The sequence below is a fragment of the Pinus tabuliformis genome, chromosome Q (assembly GCF_031772625.1).
Source record: "Pinus tabuliformis cultivar Carrire ecotype Pingquan chromosome Q, CPIR1, whole genome shotgun sequence".
Classification (NCBI taxonomy): Eukaryota; Viridiplantae; Streptophyta; class Pinopsida; order Pinales; family Pinaceae; genus Pinus; species Pinus tabuliformis.
In genome coordinates, this window is record NC_142296.1 from 643905786 (window position 1) to 643932424 (window position 26639).

Sequence of the window (26639 nt, forward strand, 5' to 3'; positions counted from 1 at the left end):
GGATAGAAGGTTAGCCAAATGCTGTAAGTAGTGTTGTAAGTCTTGGCCATTGACTGGGAGAGAGTCGATCTTCCCGTAAAGTGATTGAAGACGATAAGTGTGCTGGCCAAGATTTTTGTGGATAGTGAATGGCCCAATGCATTGGGACTGAAACTTAATGTTGTTTCCTTTGTCCTCGTGGGATTTTTCCCACTTCAAGACTAAGTCACCCATAGTGAAGTTATTATTCCCTACAAACATCTTGTCGAACCACCTCTTGATACAATTCTGATGAAGTGAATTTTTTTCTTTTTCTTTCAACCTTTCTTCTTGTAATTTGTGAAGAGTTTCCATCATACACTGCACTAATAAACATGGATTGCCTTGGGATTGTTACGAAAGTTGGATCACATGCAAGTAGATGTTGGGTGAGAGGATGACTTCTTTTCCATATACTAGTAAGTAAGGGGAGGTGTTCAGAAAGGGCTTTGGCATGACTCAGTCAGCCCATAAACCATTTACCAAAGCTGAGTTTCAGTTTTGCTTCTAAGAGAATATGGTCTTTTTTATTATGTGGATTAGGTTCTTATTTGTGGATTCAACAAGACTATTCCCCTACAGATAATAATTAGCTGAATGTTCCAATGTAATACCATTTTCCAATGCAAAATCATAAAGTCTTAGCGATGAAAAGTATGATGTTGTTGTAGCAGCTACAACCACCCTCCAAAATTGTGGCTCGCATGCAGATTTCGAAGCCTACCATGGATCCTGTGATCGATCGTTCCTTGGTCACTTATTGGTAAGTTGATGATCTCAAGCCCCCCTCCTTGATATTAATAGTTGTTCATATTTATGCAACATGTGTCATCTTTGGGCATGGGGATTATCATTTTTCATGCAAAGGGAAGTTTTCTCTGCTTCAAGGGGGAATCTTTGTGCGTATGAGTTGTTCTAATTACATAGACATGTTTCACACTCACTTCATGCACTCTTGTCACTAAGGTTGTTGCATCAAGCAGTGTATGTTTTATATGTTCTAGATGGTCTATGTTGTATCACTAAGTTTTCAAGTGTGTGATCATAGTAAAGTTCTGTCACTGTTCACATCAGTTCCACTGATCCCACACTTAGCCAAATTATGGAGTTCCATAAAAAGTTAGCCTCATGCAGCTTTCAGGAACTGCACACTTCGCTTCTGTAACCCTCAATCTTTTTCCCTTGCCTGCTGGAACTGCACAATGCATAAAGACCCCAACCTCGCTTAGCATCAAAAACTGCACAGTGATTTCCTCCAGTGTCCTTCCCTCAACCAGAACCCACTTGTCTCCAGAAATTGTGCAGTATTGTCCCTTAGCTGCCTAGTTTTCCTTGCATATAAAAACTACGCAAGGGTGTCCTTCCAAGGCCCCATCTCGTAGTAGTGTCTTACATCCCAAAACTGCGCAGTGTTGTCCCAACTGTCTAGTCTTCCTTGCATTCAGAAACTACGCAAATGTTCTCCCACGACATCATCCCGGCAACAGTCACTGCCCACTTTAAGTGCGTAGATGTCCTCCCAAGACATCATCCCAACAGTAGTCACTGCTCGTTGAAGTTGCGCAGATGTATCTCTTAGTGTGTTGAGAAATGGCAACAAGAAATTCCAGTTTAATTTTCCCTTGAATTAAACTGAGAATTAAAATCGAATTCTATTCTCATAGCAACTTGTAAATAGTTAATTAAGTTTAATTAACTTAATTAGCTTAGGAATTTCAGTTGGAAGTCTTTCTATAGTCATGAGTATGTTCTCCCTAAGTTCTAGGGGTCCAGTATGAGTTTAAATTGAGTTGGAAATTAAATCACTCAGTTTACCGAGTTAAGTTTAGTTAAATTAGTTCTAAATTGTTTTTGGAACTAATAGAGGACTAACAGTCGGTGCACTAATGCATCCACTAGTTCTACTAGAGTTAACTGAAGATTCCCTCATGAGAAACTCATGCATGTCAGTTCAGAGAAAGACCCAGTTGAGACTAGAGTGTAGGGACAATGTACTATCAGTGGTATTAGTTACTGGAGTGTAAATATCATACATGCATCAGAGATTGATACTATGTTTGGATTGAGCAGTTTTGGAAGCATGAATTCCCTTTAAATACGAGTTATTCATCCTAGGAATTACTCAAGAGATTAGGGGCTTGGAGAGATGCTGAATAGGCTAAGGATTTAGCTTGAGCTAGCTTGTGAGTTGAGAGAGTTGAGTATACTTGTGCGGAATTGTTCTAATGATAACAGGCTTTGTATATTCACTCATATTTGTAATATATGCAATACAGATAGTGGGGTTTTTAGCAGTGGCTTTCCCCAGATACTTCTTGTATTATGTTCCACTAATTTATCTTCTTCTTGTTCATATTGTTTTCATCGATCTATTGGATTATGTTGGTTGAAAGTAGAAGTATATTCTTGTTTAGTACATTGCATGAGCTTGTGAATCTACAGGATTTTCTACATAGTGCCCACAAGGAAAGATGACATGCTAGATGACTCTCAAGGAGTTGAGGAGAAAGACCAAGGAACCGAGTTATGATAAATGATCGGGACCGCATGAAAACTCTATCTAATGCATAACAATTTGGAGGGTTAGTATGGTAAGAAAAGCTCATCCTTTTTAAATACATCTCTTAGTGTAGCTTGAAGTACTATTGATAAACATCATATCATTCTGTCTTCAATGACATGCATGGTTGCAAGCACCAAAAGTCATTCCATGTGTTTCCTCTATGCGTCTTTCTCCCTATCGCTTGTTGGACCAGCGGTCATCCTTTTGGCATATGGATTGCTTTGTCATGCTTGCAATATTGTTCTGATGATTTTGAAGGTTTGCCTTTGTGTGCATGAGTTTTCTTCACTCTGTGAACATCGGTCCCACTCACACATAAAGTTTTAAGCACGATCATGCAAGTGTCCTCACAGTCATCCGACGGTCTACCTCAAGTGTCGCACTTCTTGCTCTTAGATTTAAGACAATCTCACTGAGCACATGTTTTGTCTTGTTGGTTTGTGTTGTCTTGTTTTCAAGGTATCCTAAGTCTATGATCACAATGTCAAGTTTGCACTGGTTCACTTACCTCCCACACTTAGTCATTTTCCTGAAAATATCTCCGATTGGACAACCTCCTTCAACTGGACCCTGACTGAGTTGCATTGCGTAGTCTCAACCCTCATTGACCCTGCTCTGCTACCCATAACCACGCAGTGCTTGAGGTTGTCCTCTAGGTCAGCTACACTGCACAATCCTGAAAATGAGCAGGCCTGTCTACCTCTCAGAATTACACAAAAATTGCCTCATGGCCAAACTAAGCTACACATTTCTCAAGCACAATTATTCAGCCTCCCTCTGGTTTGCCAGAAACCTACACTGCACTCGGACTCGGGGCTTCACTACTCTCCAAAATTGTGCAGATATGCCCAACTAATTTCCCTGCTACCTGCCCCGCACTACCTTTAGAAACTGCATAGTCATGATCAACAAGACCTCTGTTGCCTTGCTCTGCACTGTCTCCAGAAACTACCCAGTCATGTCTAGTAGGTCCTCTACTGGCTTGCTCTGCACTACTCTAGGAAACTGCATAGAATTCCCAGATGTTCCCTTGAGCGGCTTGTCTAGTCTTCCCCTTGAAAACAGCGCAACAGCTCCCTTTGCAGCCCTGCTTTATCCTTCCTCTAGAAACTATGTAGAACTAACCAGAAGTCCTCATGCAACCCTGCTTTTTCCTTCCTCTGCAAACTGCATAGAGCTACCCAGTAGTCCCTCTGCATCCCCGCTTTGTCATCCCTCGAGAAACTGGCCAGAAACTGTCCCCCTCAAGGTCCCATCTTGGAGATGACACTGGTGGCTGTCACTACACAATTTTTCTTCCTAGTGGTCACTACACAATTTTTCCCGATAGTGTAAACTGAGCTCCAAAATTCCTCATCATGGCCTGAGATGTGCTCTACACATTTCCAGTGTCTCGTGCTCCCTCCCGATCACCTGGACTCGAACATGGAAAAAAATGCATCATGCTAGACTAGGATATTTTCAAATTTATCCCATCATGAGTGAATTGTAGGAATAGGTACATTGATGGAACATGGTGAGATGAAGAGCGGGATGAAGAAGGAGCACATGCTAGAAGACTTGCTTACAGCTGGATGAAAGTACAAAGCACATCGAGTAGTAAGCGAAAGGAGTACATGCATGGAACCATCTTGAAAAGACCAAGACCATTGAAGACCCTGCAACATCAAGCTATGTGGAAGTGAAGATGAAGCACATCCAAAGAGACATCCACCACTTAACAACACAACAACTTGACATGGACACCACAGTTAGACAATACATTTCAATAGTTTCATGTCGAGTTGTGTTATGAGTTGTCTCGGCCACCTCCCTACTATAAGTCGTATCTATTGCAACGAAATTTAATGTAAGGTGAAATTTCAATTGTCATTAGTGGAATGAAAACAGTCATATGTAATGAGGATAGTCAAAGGGGAATGGCAAGGGTCACCCCACCCTTTTATATATATAGAACCTCATAACTCATAGAACAGGGTTTTGGGAGCCAAGATTTTAGCTAGGCATTACTTAGAGAAGGCTTGGAGAGTATTGTGATGAGCTTTGGCTTCTCCACAGTGTAGAGCGAGTACAAATATTTGGAGGAGTAGGTGATGTTGACTGCAATGTTCCACTATTGGGGTTAGTGACTATCAGTGGTGTATGTATGGATGGAACTTTCACTTTATATAACATAACAGAGCCAACATGTCTTCATGTATATGTTTTTATTGTAATTCGACTATTCTAGTTACTTTAGAAATGTATGTTTTTTAACTTACACTCTTGTCTATGGCATTTTTTGTATACGATTATATGAATCCTTTTATAGTTGTGTTGTTGGTTTAACCGGTCAATTTGGATTGTCAACTATTCTTCTTTCCATCTTGTGATGTCATTAAGCTTGTGTATTCCTTTCAGGTTGCGTACTATTACAGGCTTCTAAGGGACACACTTCCTTTTCCCCTCCATGTGTTAGAACCCCCATGCACATAACTTAGCACATAATGAATATACTAATTTTAAATTAGCATGAATAATTGTTTCTAATTTATATTATACATTAAATTATTAAAGCTATGCAAAAAAACAAGAATAATTAACTTATTCCAATAAATGTTACTATTAGAGTTAGCCATGGATGAATGTAGTAATATATAAATAAGATTTATAGTTGACTCTCTTAAACCATATTCAACATGCGTATCATAGTCAACCCTAACCATAATCATTTATAACAAACACTAACAACCTTGATCAACCATGTACACCCATGATCAACCATATGTTGACCATATTTAACCATGTTTGATGAGCTCAATTATGGCCAAACATGGTTAAACAAACTCAACCATGGTCAAACATTGTCACTCATTATTGTGCATGTTCAACCACACACAATGTTAGTTAGCCATATACCACCATGGTCAACCTTATTCAACCATGGTAAACCTTTGTCAACCATGGTTAACCATGGTCATCTCTGGTCAACCATAGTCAACCTATAACAACCCATGCTCTACCTACTAAAGTTAAGTGGTAATCATTTTCAAGTGAAGTCAACAAAGGTTAACCATGGTAATCATGATTACCATGAAGTTAATCATGGTAATCATGGTCACTGAGCTTAGCCATGGTAATCATTGTCAATCATGTCCAATTGAGCTTAACCATGGTAATCATTGTCAATCAGGGTCAACTGAGGTCAACCATAGTAATCATTTTCAACCATGTTCAACTAAGGTAAAACATGGTAATCATTGTCGATCATGTTCAATTGAGGACAATCATGGTCTACTTGACCAACAATGGTAACCTTGTCAACCATGGTCAACCCACTTCAACCATTAATATAACCATTTTTGTAACATAAATGTAACATTACGATTAACATTGATGTAAGATCAATTATTGTCAACACATGTTGACCATGGTCAACAATAGTCAACATTAATGTAGTATTAGTGTAACAATGTGACAATAGTCAAACTTGGTCAACCATGATAGTTATTGTCAATCATGTTCAATTAGCTAAACCATGTTCTACCTTGACTAACAATGCTCAACCCTTATCATTAATGTAACATTAACATTAACATTAATGTAACATCAACCATTCTCATCCATGGTTAACAATGGTCAACCATGGTCAATATCAATGTAACATTAATGTAACAATGGTCAGCATTAATATAACATTGTTATATTGATGTAGCAATAATACAGTGTTACATCAATGATTGACCATGGTCAAATTTAGTCAACCTTAGTCAACCCTCTTTAACATTGGTCAATCTTGCCAAGTATCTTTAGCCATGGTTAACTCATCAGCCCTCTTCAATGATGTTCAATGAATCCACCCCACACACATTAGTTGTCAAAACTTTCTAGCCTCGATCAACCATGGTAAACCAAGGTCAAACATAATCTTCCCCTTAATCCTTGGTTAACCATGGTAATGATGGTTAATCATGCTCAACTAATATCAACCATGGCAATGATAGTTAATCATGCTCAACTAAGGTCAACCATGGTAATTATTGGTAATCATGGTCAACTGAGGTCAACCATGATCAACCCCATCAACCTATTTCAACCATTAATGTAATAGCATCATTAACATTAAGGTTAATGTAATATCAACCATAATGAATATTAATGTAACACCATTGTAACCATGTAAAAATGGTAAAAAATGGTAAAACCTTATCAACCAATGTAACATTAACATTAATGTAACATCAACCATTGTTGATAATGGTAAAATATGGTCAATATCAATGTAACATTAATGTAACAGTGTTAAATCAATGTAACAATAATACATTGTTACATTAATGTTTCACTATGGTCAATCCTTAGTCAACGATAATCAAACTCATCAACCCTTTTCAACCATGGTCAATGAATTGACGCCACATGCATGTCCCCAAACTAACACAAACACATTAGTAAATATAGTTGACATAGGCCAATTTGCTGCATTTTCCACTTTTATGAAAATGACCTTAATCAACCTATATCAACCACCTTTGCTAAACATAAAATGAAATCCATAAAAACTGAAAATATGTTGTTGAAGTATGAAACTAACTTTATCAACACGCTTTTATGAGTTGATCCAATAATGGTCCTCGTATTCTCCATCAACATATACTTTTATGAGTTGATCCAATAGTGGTCCCTGGATTACTCCGTCAATGGAGTAATCAACAGGCCTCAACGCGCTTTTATGAGTTCATCCAATAATGGTCCTCGTATTCTCCGTCAACATATACTTTTATGAGTTGATCCAATAGTGGTCCCTAGATTACTTCGTCAATGGAGTAATCAACAGGCCTCGCCACTCTAACAATGGCCGACCATGCTAATGGGATTACCACTGCTGCATAAACAAACCAAACCCTGATATCGCTTTCACCATCCTGTCAAGTTATTATTTATGATAATATGCCCATCCATATTCTTGCCAAAATTATAATTGAGTACATTTTAATGGCAGAATTGACCAGAGACAATGAACCCAGTGGATAAAGTCCCCACCTTCATAATGGATGTATTGTTTGGTTATCAAAAAACATGGAATTAGATATCCTCCCAATAAATATGATATTCCCAATGTTTTCGAAAATGCAGAATAATGCTCCCTTCCAGGAGATCTGTAGAAGTATGCCCTCCCTCTTTGTGTTGAGAAAAAATGCCCTAGCTTTGGCGATGACCCACTATCATGAGGTATATAACTGCTTCCATCACAACTGGTGTTTCCACAACATACTTACAATGACAAATATATAAATGGAAGGCAAATTGGAGTAAGAAATTGATGTTTATAAAATACCCTATTGTATCTAATCGTTGTTGGTTGTGCCAAGAAATGCCCAATGGCCATATTGACCATGACCACCAGTAGTACTTTGTTTTGGTTTGTGGGTACACCGTACACCATTATCTTGATTTAATGATTCATTCATTTGTATCCATGGGATATTTACGCTGCTTACGGTGATAAAATGCGTCCATCTGGTATCCCCATGTCAGATGGAAAAACCATTTTGTATGGATCCATTCACTTTATGACCGAACATGGGCTTGCAAACATACCATCAAAATGTCATGTTAGAAAGCCTTGGTGTGGAACATCCTTTGTTTTTTCAGCCATTGGCAAGGTGATTTATCATATTATTGAATACCACTTGTGATAGCTACAATGCATACCTAACTTTCAGTGACAAAAGCTTGCACTCTATATCAAAAGTGAACTAAGGCTCAATTTTGGAGTTTTATTATAAAATTTGTATAAAAGTTAAATGAAGATTAATTGATAATATCAAGCACTATGTAGTAAGTCAATGATTAGCTCATTGATTTTACATTTTGTTTATTAAATATTATTTATTTTTATCCAAATAAAAACAGTAAACTAAGTACTAGATAGTAATTCAATAATTAGCTCATTGATTTTACATTTTGTTTATTAGATATTACTTTATTTTTATCCAAATAAAAATAATAAACGACTTATTGCAACTTGTTTAATATTTACTAAACTAATTGTTGACTTATTACAACTTGTTTAATATTTACTTAAACGCTTTAGTGTTAAGAAAGTTCTCCAGGTGTGTTTTCAATTAGGGACAAATTTATGTGTGATGCTTTTACTTTTTATATTACTAACGTGAAAATATTTTACTAAAAAAGTTTGTAAAAGGAATGAAATATAAAATATGGGATATTATGGTATATGATAATTTATAAGCTAAATATTTTGGCTATTTAATAATTTAGAAAGTAGTCCTTCAAAAGAGAGGATTTTGTGCGCATTCTTTTATGAGTTAGGGTACACTTTTTAAAGGATTCTTGCCAGGACCCCTTTCTCAGACATCACTCTTAAGATAAGAAATGAGCACAATGAATGGTATTCAATTTTTTGTTTTTCGGGGTCAGTGAGCTTTTGAATCAATTTTGTTAATTTCGATAAAATGTATATTTTATAATTAAATTTTTATTTATTTTTTCTTCTTTTCCTTCATAATTAAATGCAAATTATATTTCAAATTTGGCAATTATGGTTATTTAAAACTCAAACTTAGCAACTGTGGTTCAGAGTTTGAATGTTTGTAAAGCATAATTGACCACAAAACTTGATTGATAGATAGATAACTAATTTGTAAACTGATTCTGGCCAAAGACAATAAAGGGATCCATTCTTGCATTCCTCACTCAATGGTAAAGGAATGAGCACAATTTTAGAAAATATTTTTTTTGCAAAAGATGATGTTATATACACGCATCTTTCAACTTCTTTTGCAAAGTATTTACAAGCACACAATAAAAACCGAAATTTGTCCAATAGTTTAAGGTGGCATTATATGCAACTTGTATTTCAACTGGTTTGCCCGTATCTACTATTGGAAAGGCGGAGGAGACAAAGCATGAATGCACACATAAAACACGAGTTGTTGCTCTTCTATTGATCACACAAAACATGATACTTACAATGAACCCGGTGAAGGGTATTTATCCTTTTCCAACTAGCTACTCGCCTTGACATGCAACCACACACTCAAAGTCGTCTATCATTTAACTCAACTTGAATCAACACTCAAATACTGAATCACTCAATCACTCAGTTAACTGACTCTCTATGTTTATCCAACTCCTCATGCAGGAGTAATTATCTTATTTTAACACTCCCCCCTTAATTATGACTACTAAACTAAAACATGACTCATAACAACTCAAGCATGTTTGTTGGCCTATGTCTCAGCTAGGCTTACAACACCCAAGTTTCCTCTATGAAACTCAAACACATCTTGTGTTAATGACTTAGTAAATATATCAGCCAAATGATCACTAGATTTACAAGGCTTCAAGTGAACTTCTCCATTGCTCACAAGTTCTCTAATAAAGTGATATCTATATCAATATGTTCTCTCTTTTGATGAAACACACTATTCTTGGATAGTGCAATTGCTGAGGTGTTGTCACAGTAAATTGTTGTTGATCCTTGTTTCTTCGTTAGTTCATCAAATACTCTTCTTAACCACACTTCTTAACATGTTGTTGATGTTGCTGCTACATATTTTGCTTCTACTGACGAAAGTGTCACAATGGGCTGCTTCTTAGATGCCCATGAAATCGCACCTGAACCAAGGGGGAACACATAACCATAAGTGCTCTTCCTATCATCCAAACTACCTGCAAAATCACTATCTGTGTATCCAATTAAATCTTTCTTTTTTGTGCTTGCATACATTATGACACAATCTCTAGTTCCTGCTATGTATCTCGGAATTCTTTATCCTGCACTCCAATGTGTGCCTTTTGGAGTCTCCATAAATCTAGAAATCAAACTCACTCCTTGCATGATATTCGATCCTATCGCTGTGAGATACATGAGGTTGCCAACCAATCTTTTGAATAGAGTTGGATTGACATATGATCCTACATCATCCTTACTTAACTTTGTACCTGTTGCAACTAGTGTAGGGACAGGTTTGCAATTTTCCATCCTGAATCTTTTCAACAAATCTTTGGCATATTTATTTTAACAAATAAAAATCTTCTTTTCAGTTTTCTCAACTTCCATGCAAAGAAAATATTTCATGAGACGAAGATCTGTCATCTCAAATTCTTTCATCATGGCTTCTTTAAATTCATCTATCTCAAAATCACCTGTAAAAATCATGTCATCAACATATAAGAAAACAATCAAAATCTGTCCATGCTCATTTACCTTTCTGTACAAGGTAGGCTCAATGTTGCTTCTGCAAAATCCATTATTAATCATGTAGCTATCGATTTAGCTATACCAAGCTCTAGGTGCTTGCTTCAGTCCATAGAACGCTTTCTTCAACCTGTAAACTTTCTCTTCATTATTCTCAACTTCATATCTTAGAGGCTGCTGAACATAAATTTCTTCTTCTAGAATTCCATTCAAGAAGGCTCATTTCACATCCATTTGATATACTTTCCGCTTTTTCTGCGTTGTTGCAACTAGAACTACTCTTATAGTATCCAATATGGCTATTGGAGCAAACGTTTCTCCAAAGTTTATTCCTGGTTACTGTGAGAATCCTTTTGCTACAAGTCTTGCTTTAAATCTATCAATTTCACCATTTTTCATTCAACTTTGTCTTGTACACCCACTTCACACCAATGAGATTTTTGTCCTTCGGTAAATCAACCAAATCCCATGTATCATTCTTTTCAATACCTTCAATTTCTTCATCCATGGCTTGCACCCAATTTTCATCTCTGATTGTTTCTTCAAACAAAGAAGGTTGGAATGACAATAATGCAAAATTTCAACTAACATCCAAATCATCATAAATATCTTTCAGACTTCTCATATTTCTCTTAGCAGTGCTTGATTCATCACCCGATTGACTGTTGGGAGAATCTCAATCTGTTGATATGCTTGAAGATCCATGCTCTCTGAAAATCTTGGAGTTCTTGTTGGTGTGTCCCTGTTTGGTGTCTTCACCTGTGATTCTTGCTGCTCCTTTTCTCCTACATCATCTTCTTCCATCAGTGGAACTTGTGCATCAACTGTTTTGTCTATAGTTCCATTCCACGACTCTTGTTCTTTGAACACAACATCTCTGCTAATTATGGTCTTCTTTGTGACAAGGTTATACAATTTGTAAGCTTTTGATTTCTCATTATAACCATTGAATATGCATTTTTCACTTTTATTATCCAGTTTGCCTCTTCGCTCCTTAGGCACATGTGCATAAGCTAAACATCCAAATACTCATAGATGAGATACGCTGCAATACAATCCTAACCATGCTTGTTCTGGTACATTGTTTATCACACTCTTTGTAGGAGATTTGTTGATCACATAAATAGCACATGCAACTGCTTCTACCCAATACTCATTAGACAAGTTTCTGCCTTTCAACATGCTTCTTACCATGTTCATAATTGTCCTGTTCTCTCTCTTTGCTACACCATTCTACTGCAGTGTGTACCTGGTTGTAAATTGTCTTCTAATTCCATGTTGTTTCAGTAATCATGGAATGCTTTTGAATCATATTCTCCACCACGATTTGACTCGAATACCTTGATTTGTTGATCACTTTGGTTCTCTACTAAGGATTTGAATTCTTTGAACTTTGCAAAAGTTTCAGACTTCTTCTTCAAGAAGTAAACCCAAGTCTTTCTGCTGTAGTCATCAATGAAAGTGAGGAAGTAACAACTTCCACCAATCAACTGTGTCCTCATAGGTCCACACAAGTCTGTACGCACTAGCTCAAGAGGTTTCTTTGCTCTGTATGAAACTCCCTTTGGAAAACTTTCACGGTGTTTCCTTCCAAAAATGCAACACTCATAAGTACTAGCAAGTTCTTTGATGGGAGGTAATCCTCTGACCATCTGTTTCTGCTGCAACAATCTTAAACCAGAAAAGTGCAAGTGTCCAAATCCAAAGTGCCATAACCAATAATCATCATAACATGCATCTGTAAAAGAACTCACATCACCATTGTAATTCATAATTAAAGGAAAGAGTCTGTTCCTCGTCATTTGCACCTTTGCTATCAGCTGCTTTCTTGTCGGCTTTTTATATATAACACATTCTTGACCTTGAAAGATAACTCCCTATCCTTTCTGTGTCAATTGACAAACACTTGTCAAATTATGTTTGAGACTAGGAACATAATATACCTCTGAGACTGTCTTCGACTCCCCCTGCTTGGTCAGAATGTTGACCACTCCTTTTCCTTCTACGTCCGCAGTCTTCTCAATCCCAAATTTACCTCTCTTTTCACAGATTGATAGAAATTTGCAACCAAATCCTTTTTGCCGATCATGTGGTTATTGTAACCACTGTCTAACAACCACACACTAGCAGAAGGTTCATGCATGGTATGGAAAGCTAGGAACATGGAGTTAGTACTCTCTGTAGTGACATTAACTCTCTGGTTCCCTTGATCAGATATCTTCTTCCTGCAAACAGACTAAATTTATTGCAGTAATAACATCTCATCTTTGAGTTGTCAACTCTTTGATTATTGTTGAAGCTTCTGTAGTTGTTTCCACTTTAATGTTCATGCTCTTCTCAGCCATCTCTCTGACCACCATATCTTCCACTTCGTCCCTTGCCTCTTGTTCTACTTCTACCTCGACCTTTGTCTCTTGAAATAGAAACTTTACTTTTGAAAGCAGTCTCTAAAGTGGAATCCTTATTTCTGTCTATCCTTACCTCATGCGATAGAAGTGATCCCATCATCTCATCAACTGTTAATGATGCCAAATCCTTGGGTTCTTTTATGGTTGCTACCACAACATCAAATTTGGTAAACGAAGATCTAAGGACCTTCTCAACCACTGTTTGATCTTTAATTTCTTCACCATAAATCTTTAACTGATTTAGGACAATTATAACCCGATTCATGAAAAAATCGATGTCCTTTGTCTCCTTCATCTGTAGAATTTCAAAATATCTCCTAGTATTCTGCAACTTAACACTATTGAGATTGGTCATACATGTGTATTTTGTTGCCGAAGTATCCCATGCTACTTTTGCTGAAGATGTGATCATTATCTCCTAGAACACTGCTCGCTCCACTCCCAGCTAGATAAGCTACAACGCTTGTGCATTCTTCTTCTTGTCTTTCTTCCATTTTTCCTTTTCTGTATTACTAAGAGATTGTTCTTCTGCTTCATCCTTAAGTTTTGAAAACTCAAACTGGACATAATCCCAGACATCATGTGCCAACAACGTGGTCACCATCTTAATGGCCCACACATCATAATCTTTCCCTGTAAATGATGGGAACTGGGACTGGAAATTTGAGAAAGCCATCTTTCTCCAAAAAAAATTGTTTTAAAAAACCCCAAATTTCTCCTTTGTAAAACTCTTTTTCATCCAAAAAAAATACCCTTTCAATAAAAACCTTAAATTTTTTAATTTTATAAAAAAAATAAAAAATAAAAACTTTTTCAAAAACCTTTTTGAAAAACTCTTAATATTATCTTTATATATAAAATATTTTTTTAAGAAATCTTTATATATTAAAAGCAACAAAAACAAACTTTAATTGTAAGTAGCTCTCGTTTTAATATAAGCTTCCCACTCAACGTATCAAAAGAACTTCCCACTCAAAAAGTCATTGGACTTTGTTTAAAGAATTAGCTTTTAAACACGTTATACAAACCGCATTAAGATTTTACGATGCTAAACCTCCTCTCGTGGTGAGGCCATGCGTTCAACACCTTTTACGATGACTAAATCTTACGATTACCTCTAACGCCACACAAACCAGCCTTATAGCATTCTGTGTATAGCCGTAGGATACATTAATGCTCAAACCACAAGAAAAAAACAGATTTTTCCTCTCACACGGACCATTGCAAATCCATTCTTCTTCGCTCTGATACCAATTTGTTTGCTAGAAATGCTGAGGAGACAAAGCATGAATTCACACATAAAATACAAGCTGCTTCTCTTCTATTTATCACACAAAACATGAGACTTACAATGAACCCGGTGAAGGGTATGAACCTGGTGAAGGGTATTTATCATTTTCCAACTAGCTACTCGCCTTGACATGCAACCACACACTCAAAGTCATCTATCACTTAACTCAACTTGAATAACACTCAAATACTCAATCACACAGTCACTCAGTTCACTAACTCTCTATATTTAGCCAACTCATCATGCAGGAGTAATTATCTTATTTTAACATCTATTAGCCATCATATACTGAAATTGGTCCCACTTATAATGAGGGTTGATTTTTTCTTCCTCAATTTTATATTATATGTTGAATAGTTATCTTAATTCCTGTGATTTGGGAAATAATTTGTTTTTTAGTTACTACAAGTTTTCATATTGTAATTAGTCCATTTATAACATTTATGAAAGTGTTGTATTTGGGTATATTACACTTCAAAAAACATTGAAAAGTTGACTGATAGAAAATCCTACCAAACTGTTTATTTGTTCAAAGTTTGGAAACTCATTTTTTCCCTCTTTCCCATGATATTGATAACTGTGCAAGAAATTACCAGAGATAATTATATATAACAATAAACCATTATATCTAACAAAAAAACAGGTTTCGCTTGTTTTATTACTTTATGGTCTATGCAAGGAATAAGCAACCTCGCTGGTTTCATTTGTTTTATTACTTGACCATCTATAAGGTTGCCCCTTATGGTTTGGTCACACCAGATTCACTACAAAAGGAGTACGAAAATTGTGCTTTCCATCGCTCCACACGCGTGTACCGAAAACATATCCTTTGGTGGCAACCTTGGTTGCTCTAAAAACTACATTGAAAGACACCTTCTTGGTAGTTTCAGAGAATTGAAGTATTTGTGGGGAAACCTTCACACTCAGACCCGGTGGTGCACCGATGGTAACCTTGTAAGTCGGTGCGAGATCAGGATTGATGTTTATGACGCTTCTGCTTATGTTTGTACTCACATTCACAATATTTAACTTGGAAATTGCTATACTTGGATTACTGATCAGGTCCACCTTTGCATCGGATGGACACCTATAGGTTTTATTTGCAACAATGAGCTTAATATTCTCAGAGTCTAGACCGTAATTACACAGAAAGTGGAAATAATCATCGATTGATGTTTCATATACAAGTCCTGGATGCAGAGCTCCGATTGGATTTACTACTCATGCTCCAAATCAAATGGCGTCCTAGCGATATCTGATGCATTAGTAAAAAAATTCCCATATTGTTCCTTACAATGGCTGCGATATACATTAGAGTGCCGTTGTCAGAAAAATATGTAGTTGTGAAACAAGAATTTTCGTGACAAAGGACATATATGCTGACATTCAAATAATTAAATACCCATTACCATTAACATTGACTACAATCACTAGTTGAACTAATTCAATACTCAACTTCAAGGATGGCCCTGAACTAACCCTAGGAAAAATCTTGCATTAAGGGATTGTGCATTTCAAAGTACTAAATTCAATTTAGGAATCACTGGAATTATAAATATCCAATCTTTCATAATAACAAGGAAAAAGGATCTCCAGGCTTTGGTCAACGTGATATTTGCATTATTACATGACACATTTCAAGAATAAAACTTGATCATAAGTACCTGTTGTCATCAGGTCTGATTTGATAGCAAAGGGGCTCTAAGTAGGATTCATAGATTTTAAAAATGCAGCAGCTCCGCTAACATGAGGAATTGCTACGGAAGTTCCAGACATCATGTAAAATGTGGTAGACATCGCCTCTTAAAAAACTATGTCTATAAATGTATTGGGAGGATCCCATGCAGCAATGATGTTCAGACCTGGTGTATTGATGTCTGAATGCAAATATCAATTGAAAGATTTAGGTTGTGACGATCTCTCATAATTAGCTTCTGAAAGTTAATTAAGCTCTAAATTGGCCACTACTTACCTTGAGAATGTTCTTGATGAAAAAGATGCAACAACAGGAGTCGGCTTCTCATTTGCAACCACCATGAATGGAGTAACTGTTGCAAAAGGATTTCTATAATGACAAGGCTTGGAAGATTATAAACTGCCACACTGTAATTGGATGAGCCAAATGAATCGATATAAGCATGTGAAAAGAGCAGAGATTGTGGGCAAACGCACCTGGTTGAGTTTATGTAAGAAAATATCTCTGTTGCAGAGGATTTACTTATTGCAGTCCTTGCAAAGGTACCGTACTCAAATGCTTTAGATAGTTGTAAGTCATCCACAACAATCATGCCTATGACTCCAGTGTACTCTTCAATTTTGTTAGAAAAATTTTACGAGGGCAAAGGGACTCAGAAATCAGTTGCAAAGAGTAGGAAAGGTCAACTTCAATTGCGGAAAGGTAAATCTTTAAGTTGCAGGAGGATATCGCAACCACATAGGGACTTAATTAAAACACAGAGTTCACTCATGGAAAAACAGAGTAAAATAAAAGAGGTTGCGGAAATTTACTTGTGTAAAGTTAAAAACATAACACAACTAAACACACTTTATATTATATGTCAAAACATAAAGAAATTACATTGGCGTGATAAATGGAGGCTGTAGCTCCAAGTGAAAAACACAACAAACTTATTGTGATTTACGCATTACTAGGTTACAGAGTAAACTTCTTTAAAACTCCATAAAACTAGTTTTCACACACCCACCAAAATTTCCTCCACGATTTTCTCCTCACTACCTCATAGGCTCTCACTCCCTAACTTTCCCAACATGCCCAACAATACAAATGACTTTCACTTGCATATTTATCCTAACATACGAATTTCACATTAATTACATGAAAAACAAAATATTTAATATACAACGTGGGTGATTTTACATAGTAAATGATTTTATGATCTTCGAGGTGTTGTGGAGTGTGGGCAACAGTTGTGGAATGAATGTTGGCCCGTATCTATTTATTAAACTTCATTAAATTCATTAACTTTTGTGATGTGTTGCGGAATGGTCCGCTCTGAACTTCATTAAATTCATTAACTTTTGTGATGTGTTGCGGAATGGTCCGCTCTGAACTTCTGTTCTGACTCCTGTCCTTCTGCCTATCAAATAAAATCACAACCGTGCAGTGGTTGACTGGACAAGTATGCTAGTTGTCAGTGTGTTTAAGGTGGTGGTTGACATTAATATTTCCAACACTCCCCCTTAATAATTGGGCAAGTATGCTGGTTTTTAGTGTGTTTAAGGTGGTGGTTGACATTAATATTTCCAACACTCCCCCTTAATAACAACTGCTGCCATTGAAAATTCCCAAACAATCTTTGGGATAAACAAAACTTTCACGTGCCAATGGCTTTGTGAAAATATCAGCAAACGGTTCCTGTGACCTGGAGTGCTCCAACACAATTTCATCATTGTTAATCAACCCTCTGATAACATGATATTTAGCATCAATATGCTTGGTCCTCTTGTGAAAGACGAAATCTTTGAAAATGAAATTGCGGATGTGTTGTCACAGAAAATAGTTGTCACTCCCTCTTGGTCGCGACGAAGATCCCTCAACATCCTTCTCATCCAAACTCCCTAACACACTGCTGTTGTTGCTACGACATATTCAGCTTCTGTTGTTGACAATGAAACTATCGGCTGCTTCTTGGAGGCCCATGAAATGGCTCCAAAACCCAAATGAAAAACATATCCTGACGTGCTCTTTTTGTCATTGACACTTCCTACCCAATCACTGTCAGTGTAACCAACCAGCCTGAAATCACTTGTTACAGTGTACAAAACGCCATACTATTTTGTCCCATTGACATACCTTAGAATTATTTTCGTTGCTTGCCAATGTGTCTCCTTGGGTGTCTCCATGAACCTCGACACCAAGCTCACTTCATACATTATATCTAGCCTAGAGGCGGTCATATACATCAGACTGCCTATCATACTTTTCTATAATGTCGGATTGACATTGTTGTTGTAATCTTATTTTCTCAACTTCAACCCCATGACAGTTGGAGTTGGTGTGGGCTTGTTGTTTGCATATTAAATCTCTCCAAAATATCTGCCACATACTTTGCTTGAGAGATAAAAATACCATTTTCTGTTTTCTTTACTTCTATGCCCAAAAAATATGTTAACAACCCCAAGTCAGTTGTTTCAAATTCATTCCTCATGACTTGTTTGAAATCAACGATGAGGAAATCATCACTACCTGTGAAAATTAAATCATCTACATATAAGACAACAATGAAAATCTTACCATCATTCTCTTTGATGTAGAGGGTAGGCTCTCCATCACACTTGTTGAAACCATTGTCCAAAAAGTAGGCATCTATCCTGTTGTACCATGCACATGGTGCTTGCTTCAGCCCATAAAGAGCTTTCTTAAATTGATACACTTTGTCTTCTTGGCCTTCTGCCTCATAACCAGGTGGTTGTGCAATGTACACTTCCTATTTCAGCACTCCATTCAAGAATGCCGACTTTACATCCATCTGATATACTTTCCATTTATGTTGCGCCGCAATCGCCACAACTGTAAGCATTGTCTCCATCCTCGTGATTGGCTCAAATGTCTCCGAATAATCTCTTCGATGCTGCTACTTGTATCCTTTGACAACTAGCCTCGCTTTATGCCTTTCAATCTTGCCGTTGATGCTCTTGGTATTATAGACCCACTTCACTCCAATGACTTCTTTTCCTTGCGAAAGATTCACTAACTCCCATGTGTCGTTCCTTTCTATTGCTTATATTTCTTCCTCCATTGCCACAACCCATTTTTCTTCTTTGACTGCATCTTCAAAATGGATTGGGTCCTCTACATGACAAAATAATGCAAATAAGGAATTCAGACCAGCGTTGTTATCAACCTCATCGTGCTCATAGATCTCATTTAAATTTCTGAATTTTGATCTTCTTATGCTTGCTGAAGATGGGCTTGAGATGTCACTTGGTGTTGCGCTTTACGGTGTGCTTGGAGAATCACTTGCTTTAATGTGTGATGTTGTCCTATTATTTGTTGATGGTGTTGTTTGCTGCCTATTTTGTTGAGCTTGAATAGGAGTAGAGGGAGTCATTGTTGAGGAATTGCTTGCTGCTGTAAATTCCTCTTTGTCCTCATGTGGTATACATGCTTTCACATTGACTTTCTTCTCTAAAGTTCCATCCCATGCTTCCTTTTCTATGAACTGCACATCTATAGTGATTATGACCTTCTTGGTTGATGGATTGTAGAGCTTGTATGCTTTGGATTCATCATTGTATCCAACAAAAATACATTTCTCCCCCTTGCTGTCCAACTTATTCCTCAACTCATCTGGGACATGTGCATATGCCACACAAGCAATGACTTTCATGTGAGTGACACTATGCTTTCTTCCACTCCATGCTTCTTTAGGAACCATGTTCTGGATGCTTTTGGTTGGACATCTATTCAAGATATATGTTGCACAAGCGATAGCTTCAACCCAATAATCATTTGGAAAATGCTTTGCCTTCAACATACTCCTTTCCATTTCCATAATGGTCATATTCTTCCTTTCCACCACACCATTTTGCTGAGGTTTATACCTTGTTGTAAATTTCTTGTGAATTCCATGCTCCCTGCAAAATCGAAGGAAGTCATTTGAGATGTATTCACCACCTCTGTCAGTCCTGAGGACTTTGATGTAGTGTCCACTTTTCTTCTCAACAAGAGCTTTGTTTTGGCGAAATCGCTCAAACACTTCACTTTTCTGTTTTAGAAGATAGACCCATGTCTTCCTTGTGTAGTGATCTATGAATGTCAATACATAGTGGCTGCCACCAATTGATGGTGTCTGCATTGGTCCACTTAAATCTGAGTTGACAATCTCCAAAGGTGCCTTTTCCTTTACTGACTTTCCTACTGGAAATGTCTCTCTATGTTGTTTGCCCAAGATATATCCTTCACATAGGCTGTTCGGTTTTTCTATGAGTGGTAACCCTTTCACCATGCCTTTTCTATGCAGGAAATTCAAACCTCCAAAGTTGAGATGTCCAAATCTCAAATGCCATAACCAATTTTCATCTTTTACCTCTACTTGATAGTTCACTTGTGTGACAACTGCATCTTTTCTTCCATCCTCTTGTGAGTTCATTTATAGTCGTGATTGTGCACCTTCTTCCTTCAAATCTGATCTTATCTTTAGGGGAAACATTCTATTGTTTGTCATCTGAACCTTTGCAATCAGCTGTCTACTTGGAGGCCTATCCAAAATTGTGCACTCATCATTTTTGAAGAAGACATTGTAGCCCTTTTGCATGAGTTGTCCAATGCTTATGAGCTTATGCGCCAGACCGAGGACAAGGTAAACATCTAAGTTGTACTTCTTCTCCCCCTTCTTTGTTAGGATATTAACTCTTCCTTTTCCCATGATAGAGACTTTGCTATCAGTCCCTAATGTCACTTCAGATTTCACACTTTCATCTAGGTTGGAAAACATTTCTATGTTCCCTGACATGTGGTTTTTACACTTTGAATCTAGATACCATATATCACATTTTTTTCTTGTGCTACATTACAAGCTAAAAACATGCTATCATGGTTCTGATTTTCTTTTGTGAAATTTACACTTGGTTTGTTACTAATGTCATATTGCTTCTTTCTACATTCATTTGCATAATGACCATACTTCTTACAGTGATGACATTGAAATTGAGATTTATCATACCTCTGACCTTGTGCTTGATTTTGGCTTGGGCCTTCACTTGGATTTTGATTGCTGCCCCTTCCACTTGAGCTTGAAGGGTTGCTTCTTCCACCTTTGTGTGGGCTTCTTCCTCTTCCTCTAACATATGATCTTCCTCTGCCTTGACCTTGTCCAAATGAGACTTGTGTCTTGAAGGCATGCTCCAATGAGGAGCTTGCTGCTCTATTCAATCTATATTCATGAGAAATCAATGATGCATTAAGGTCATCCACTGAGAAATATGAGAGATCCTTTGTCTTTTCTATGGGCACAACAATGGCATCAAACCTTGCTGGCAAACTTCTCAAAACTTTCTCAACTATTCTTCTTTCCTCAAGTGTCTCACCATGAGACCTGATTTGAGTAACCAACCCACTTACATGTGTAAAAAAACGAGTCTATATTCTCAGACTCTTTCATGCAAAGTGTTTCAAAATATCTTCTCAACATTTGTAGTTTTGTTGTCTTGACTTTTTCCATGCCTTGGTAGGCTATCTAGAGGGTGTCTCATGCTTGCTTGGACTTCGTTGCTGCTGCAGCCCTTGGAAAAATAATTTCATGAACTGCTTGGAAAATATACAACAAGGCTTTTGAATCCTTCTTCGTGTTGTCCCTTAACAAATCCCTTTCTACTTGAGACAACGCATTGTACATTGTTGCATCCACTGGTTTTGGAAAACCATTCTCCACCAAATCCCAAAAGTTTTGAGACGAAAATAGGACCTTCATTGTAATAGCCCAATAATCATAATTTTTGCCATTAAACTGAGGTATTTGAGGATTAGTAAAGCTTGTGCTTGATGTTGCCATTTCTGAGTGTAAAAAGCTTTCTACTTACTCGTAAATATGCTAAAAGAAATCTGCCCTCAAAACAATTCTTACTGCTAGTAAAAACATTTGTTTTTACACTAACAATATTTAACCCGCTCTGATACCATGTTAGAAAATTTTTACGAGGGAAAATTGTTTTTACACACCATGTTAGAAAAATTTTACGAGGGCAAAGGGACTCGAAATCAGTTGCGGAAGAGTAGGCAAGGTCAACTTCAGTTGGGATATCGCAACCACATGGACTTAATTAAAACACAGAGTTCACTCACGGCAAAACAGAGTAAAATAAAAAAGGTTGCCGAAATTTACTTGTGTAAAGTTAGAAACATAACGCAACTGAGCACACTTTATATTATATGTCAAAACATAAAGAAGTTATATTCTCGTGATAAATGGAGGCTGCAGCTCCAAGTGAAAAACACAACGCATTACTGGGTTGTGGAGTAAACTTTTGTAAAACTCCGTAAAACTAGTTTTCACGCTCCCACAAAAATTTCCTCCAGATTTCTCCTCACTATTTCATAGACTCTCACTCCCTAACTTGCCCAACATGCCCAACATTACAAATGACTTTCACTTGCATATTTATCCTAACATACGAATTTCACATTAATTACATGACAGACAAAATATTTAATACGCAACATGGACGATTTTACATAGTAAATGATTTTCTGAACTTGCAAGTGTTGTGGAGTGTGGAATGAGTGTTTGCCCATATATATTTATTAAACTTCATTAAATGCTTTAACTTCTATGATGTGTTGCAGAATGGTCTGCTTTGAACTTCTATTCTGACTCCAGTGCTTTTGTCTCTCAAACAAAATCGCAATTGTGCAGTGGTTGACTGGACAAGTATATTGGTTGTTAGTGTGTTTAAGGTCGTGGTTGGCATTAATCTTTCCAACAGATTTCTGCTTCCATATATCCCCTTGATGTAGCTGTGTCATTTGCAATACAGACTACAATCTTTCCTTTCGTTTTGTTTACATCTAAGCACTCTGGAACACAATTGCTTCACAATACCTTCCTTTGAATTTCCTTCTTCATAAAAAATATATTTATAAAATTCCTACATTGTATACTTTAATTTCCCTATGTTAAATCTGTGTTGGAAATTTACCTTGCGGCTACTGGGTCAAAGGGTTGGTCACAGGACTTGGCAGGTATGCTTCCTCCGTACACAAGCGGGTGCACGACCGATTGGTTGAGATTCGAAAAGGTGATGCCCTTACCCTAAATGCACAGTACAAATCTTTAAAGCCAAATCCCAAAATACTGGATCTGCAAATCATGAAAAATGTTAACTAATTTATATGCATTTAACAACAGGTTTGTTTCTAGATCTAATCCACATTTGTTTGATCATCAGAATTGTTTTGGTAATTCGAGAGAGTGACAAAACTGCATTTTATTGCCCCTTTAGTCGACTTCTTTATAAAATAGTCTTGAATACTATTAGGAACATGCATGAAATTATCGCTATAAAAATAGGGCATGCTCTTAAATGGCAGAATCTATCAGTAAATTTGTGAAGAAATGAAATTATTAATTGTTGTGTAAAGTGAAAAAACATTATACTATTGTGTTTGTTTTCCCTTGTTCTCACCTGAATAAGTTTATTGTTGCCTAACACAACGTTTGACTGGAAATCCCGGTCGATTGAGGTCGCTCCAACTATAAAAATCCATGGCGCAACATTAACCACTGTTTGGGAATCTGGTCCCTCATTTCCCACAGAGGATACAACCAGAATTCCTTTCTGAGTAGCATGAAATGCTGCTATGACAATTGGATCGTTCACAAAATCGGCCTAATTTCCTCCAATTGAGATGGATACAGTATCCACTCCATCTTTAACTGCATCGTCAAAGGTAGCTAAAATCTGTACACCTGGACACCCATAGTCCAGCCCACAAACCCTATACATGGCAATTCTAGTAGAGAAACTGGTCGGTCCACCTCTGGCGAGACCATTATAATTTGCATTATCCACAAAGTTGCGAGCTGCAGTGGAAGCTGTAAACGTGCCATGGCCCTGATAATCTCTTGCAGTCCTTGTTTGTGGCAATATTGATTTCGGTTTAATACTTGTCACCAAATCATCGTCCTCTCCACTTGAGTAATATCTTGCCCCAATTATTTTACTGTTAAGACAACAATACTATTTTAGCTGTAAGTCAAACAAGAATAGAAACAACCAACGAACTTATTTCAGTTGCATAGATCACCTGTTGCAGTTGGAGACATTGAAACCTTCTCCCTTAATGCACTTTCCCTTCCACCGCGAAGGAATAGGGCCCATACCCTTATCACTGAAGCTGGCTGCTTCGAGCGAAATGCCTTCAAGATAAAATATTATTTTCTTACAAGTTATATGAATTTGTTTAAAAAATAATAAAAAATCATTATAATCAACATAGATTTATTTAATTTAAATCTACTCGGGCATCAAAAATTTATGTCTCAAATCTTTTTTCACTTTAAAAAAAATTACAACTCAGCATTAACATGTATAAAATCTCTTTTTATTTAAAAAAAAAAAATTACACTGGATTTGATGTCTCAAATCTCTTTTCACTCAATGTTAATAATTAATAGATGACGAATCAATTTTTAATTATTAATTATAATTATAATCATTTATTTTATGTTATTGTTTTTTAATTTAATTGAATGAAATCAAAATGTTTTATTAATAATTATAATTATTATTTTTTTTTAATTTTAATTTTTAAATATTTTTTATTTTTATGTAATTTGATTGAGTCAAAACCTTGAACATAATATTATATTACTTTTCTATCATACTAGAGAGTGTTTTTTAGGATAAGCATATTACTCTTAACATATTTCTAAATGTCATTTCTTTAAATTTAAATATTACATCTCTAACATATTAGAGAGTGTTTTTTAGGACAAGCATATTACTCTTAACATATTTCAAAATTTCATTTCTTTTAATTTAATTAGATTGAGGATTTTAGAATTTTTTTTAAATTATGTTTTCAAATTTGGTTTTCTCAATTGAATGGGAGACAAAAATGAAAGAGAAAAATAAAAACTTAATTAAATTGACTCTACACATATTTCAACCCTGGCTGCAATTTTCTTTCCACCTGTAATCTTTTTTTTTCAAAGAATCAGAATGGTAATGTTTGATTTGGTTTTTTTAGGATGGAAATGGATTCAACAACATCAAGAACCTAGGCACCCAAAATCCTGAAATTTGACAGCTATAACTCGGATTTTAAAAAAATTGTGACAAATTTTATCATGATCTTACAAAAAGAAATTCCATTATTTTCCAAACAAATTAATGGGTTTTTAACAACACACTTTTCAGAATTCATAAATATAAAATAAGAAAATCAATCTCTTTATAATTTTTTTTTTAATAAATTTAAAATAAATAAACATGTTCATTATTATACTAATTCTAAAAAAGTCCAATTTCAAATATTTCTCCCTAACTCTACAATCAAAATTGAACTTAACCAAATGGAGTTTCAAAAGACTAATATACCTGTATCTAGAAACCCTATTATGACATCAGCGCCAGAAGATTTCGGTTCTCTGTAAGAAGAGCCTGCCATGGCCAAGTCTTTTTCGAAGTATTCCCATGAGTGCATTGTATGAAGGTTTAACACTAGATCAGGGAACACTGATAATACTCCTGATTTCCCTGCTAAATCGTGGGAATTTATATATTAGAATAGGAACTTGGGGGCTTACTCATTAAGAAACACAGTCGTTAACGAAACGTACCAGCTAATGTAGTCGCTTGTTCTTTGGATAATAGAGCTGTGAATCCATTGAAAGCAGAAGTATAGCCACATACCAGAGATTGCTCTGTGTGTCTCGGACTGCAAAAGTTCAAATACCCGGCCCACACATAAATATAATAACAATAAAATCAATTTCTCCGGATGATGGGTCAACTAGAAACATCTATTATTCTAATAATAATAAAACTACATTTCAATTAAAAATGAATACCATAGATAAAACTCGAGACATAAATTTGCAAATATAAAATCAATTAATAGCCACACCTGTGAAATTCTGAAATTTAAATATTTCATAATTTCATACCTTTTGAGAACAGACGAAAGAACCTGCAGATGACTGGTTATAATCTCTTGTCTATTATTGTAGAGTAATCTCCCCATGTATACAATGTGCACCTGCATGGAGATCAGTGAAATTAGCGACATTAAAACTAAGTAATCTTGTAGCGAAATTAGAATTAGTTTGAAGAAATTAAGAGCCCACGCCTTTCCATCATCAGTAATGGCGAGGCCGAATAGTAAAGTGCATAGAAAAACGAATGCGAAATAAAGCTTGAACCCCATCACTAATATTTCTCACTACTATCCACTTCAATCTACTCAATCTGAACGGTCTGTTGTAATACTTTGGTGGAGGGTGGAGCTTTATTTAATCTGACGAGAAGAGTGAGTGGTGTCTGTAGTGGATCTGACGATGGCCACTTACAATTTAGATTTGTGCAAGTTCTTGCAGTGCCAATGTTGAATGAACGTGCTTATTGTGTTAAAAAAAAGTCGCAATTGTATCATAAACTTGAGAATGGACGAAATGCGGAGAATAAATTACA

At 36.4% G+C, this 26639-nt stretch overlaps 1 protein-coding gene across 1 annotated transcript; it reads right to left on the bottom strand.

Annotated features, from left to right (window-relative positions):
* Positions 1-15236: 15236 nt before the first annotated feature.
* LOC149221115 (CO(2)-response secreted protease-like) lies at positions 15237-26376 on the bottom strand. The gene is made up of 9 exons (XM_089387326.1): positions 26299-26376; positions 26117-26208; positions 25790-25887; positions 25548-25706; positions 24253-24364; positions 23943-24168; positions 23631-23834; positions 23145-23257; positions 15237-15573 (listed from the first exon to the last, which is right to left on the bottom strand). Exons 1-9 carry the CDS (start codon positions 26374-26376, stop codon positions 15237-15239), a joined length of 1419 nt encoding a protein of 472 aa, XP_089243452.1.
* Between the last annotated feature and the right edge of the window lie 263 nt (positions 26377-26639).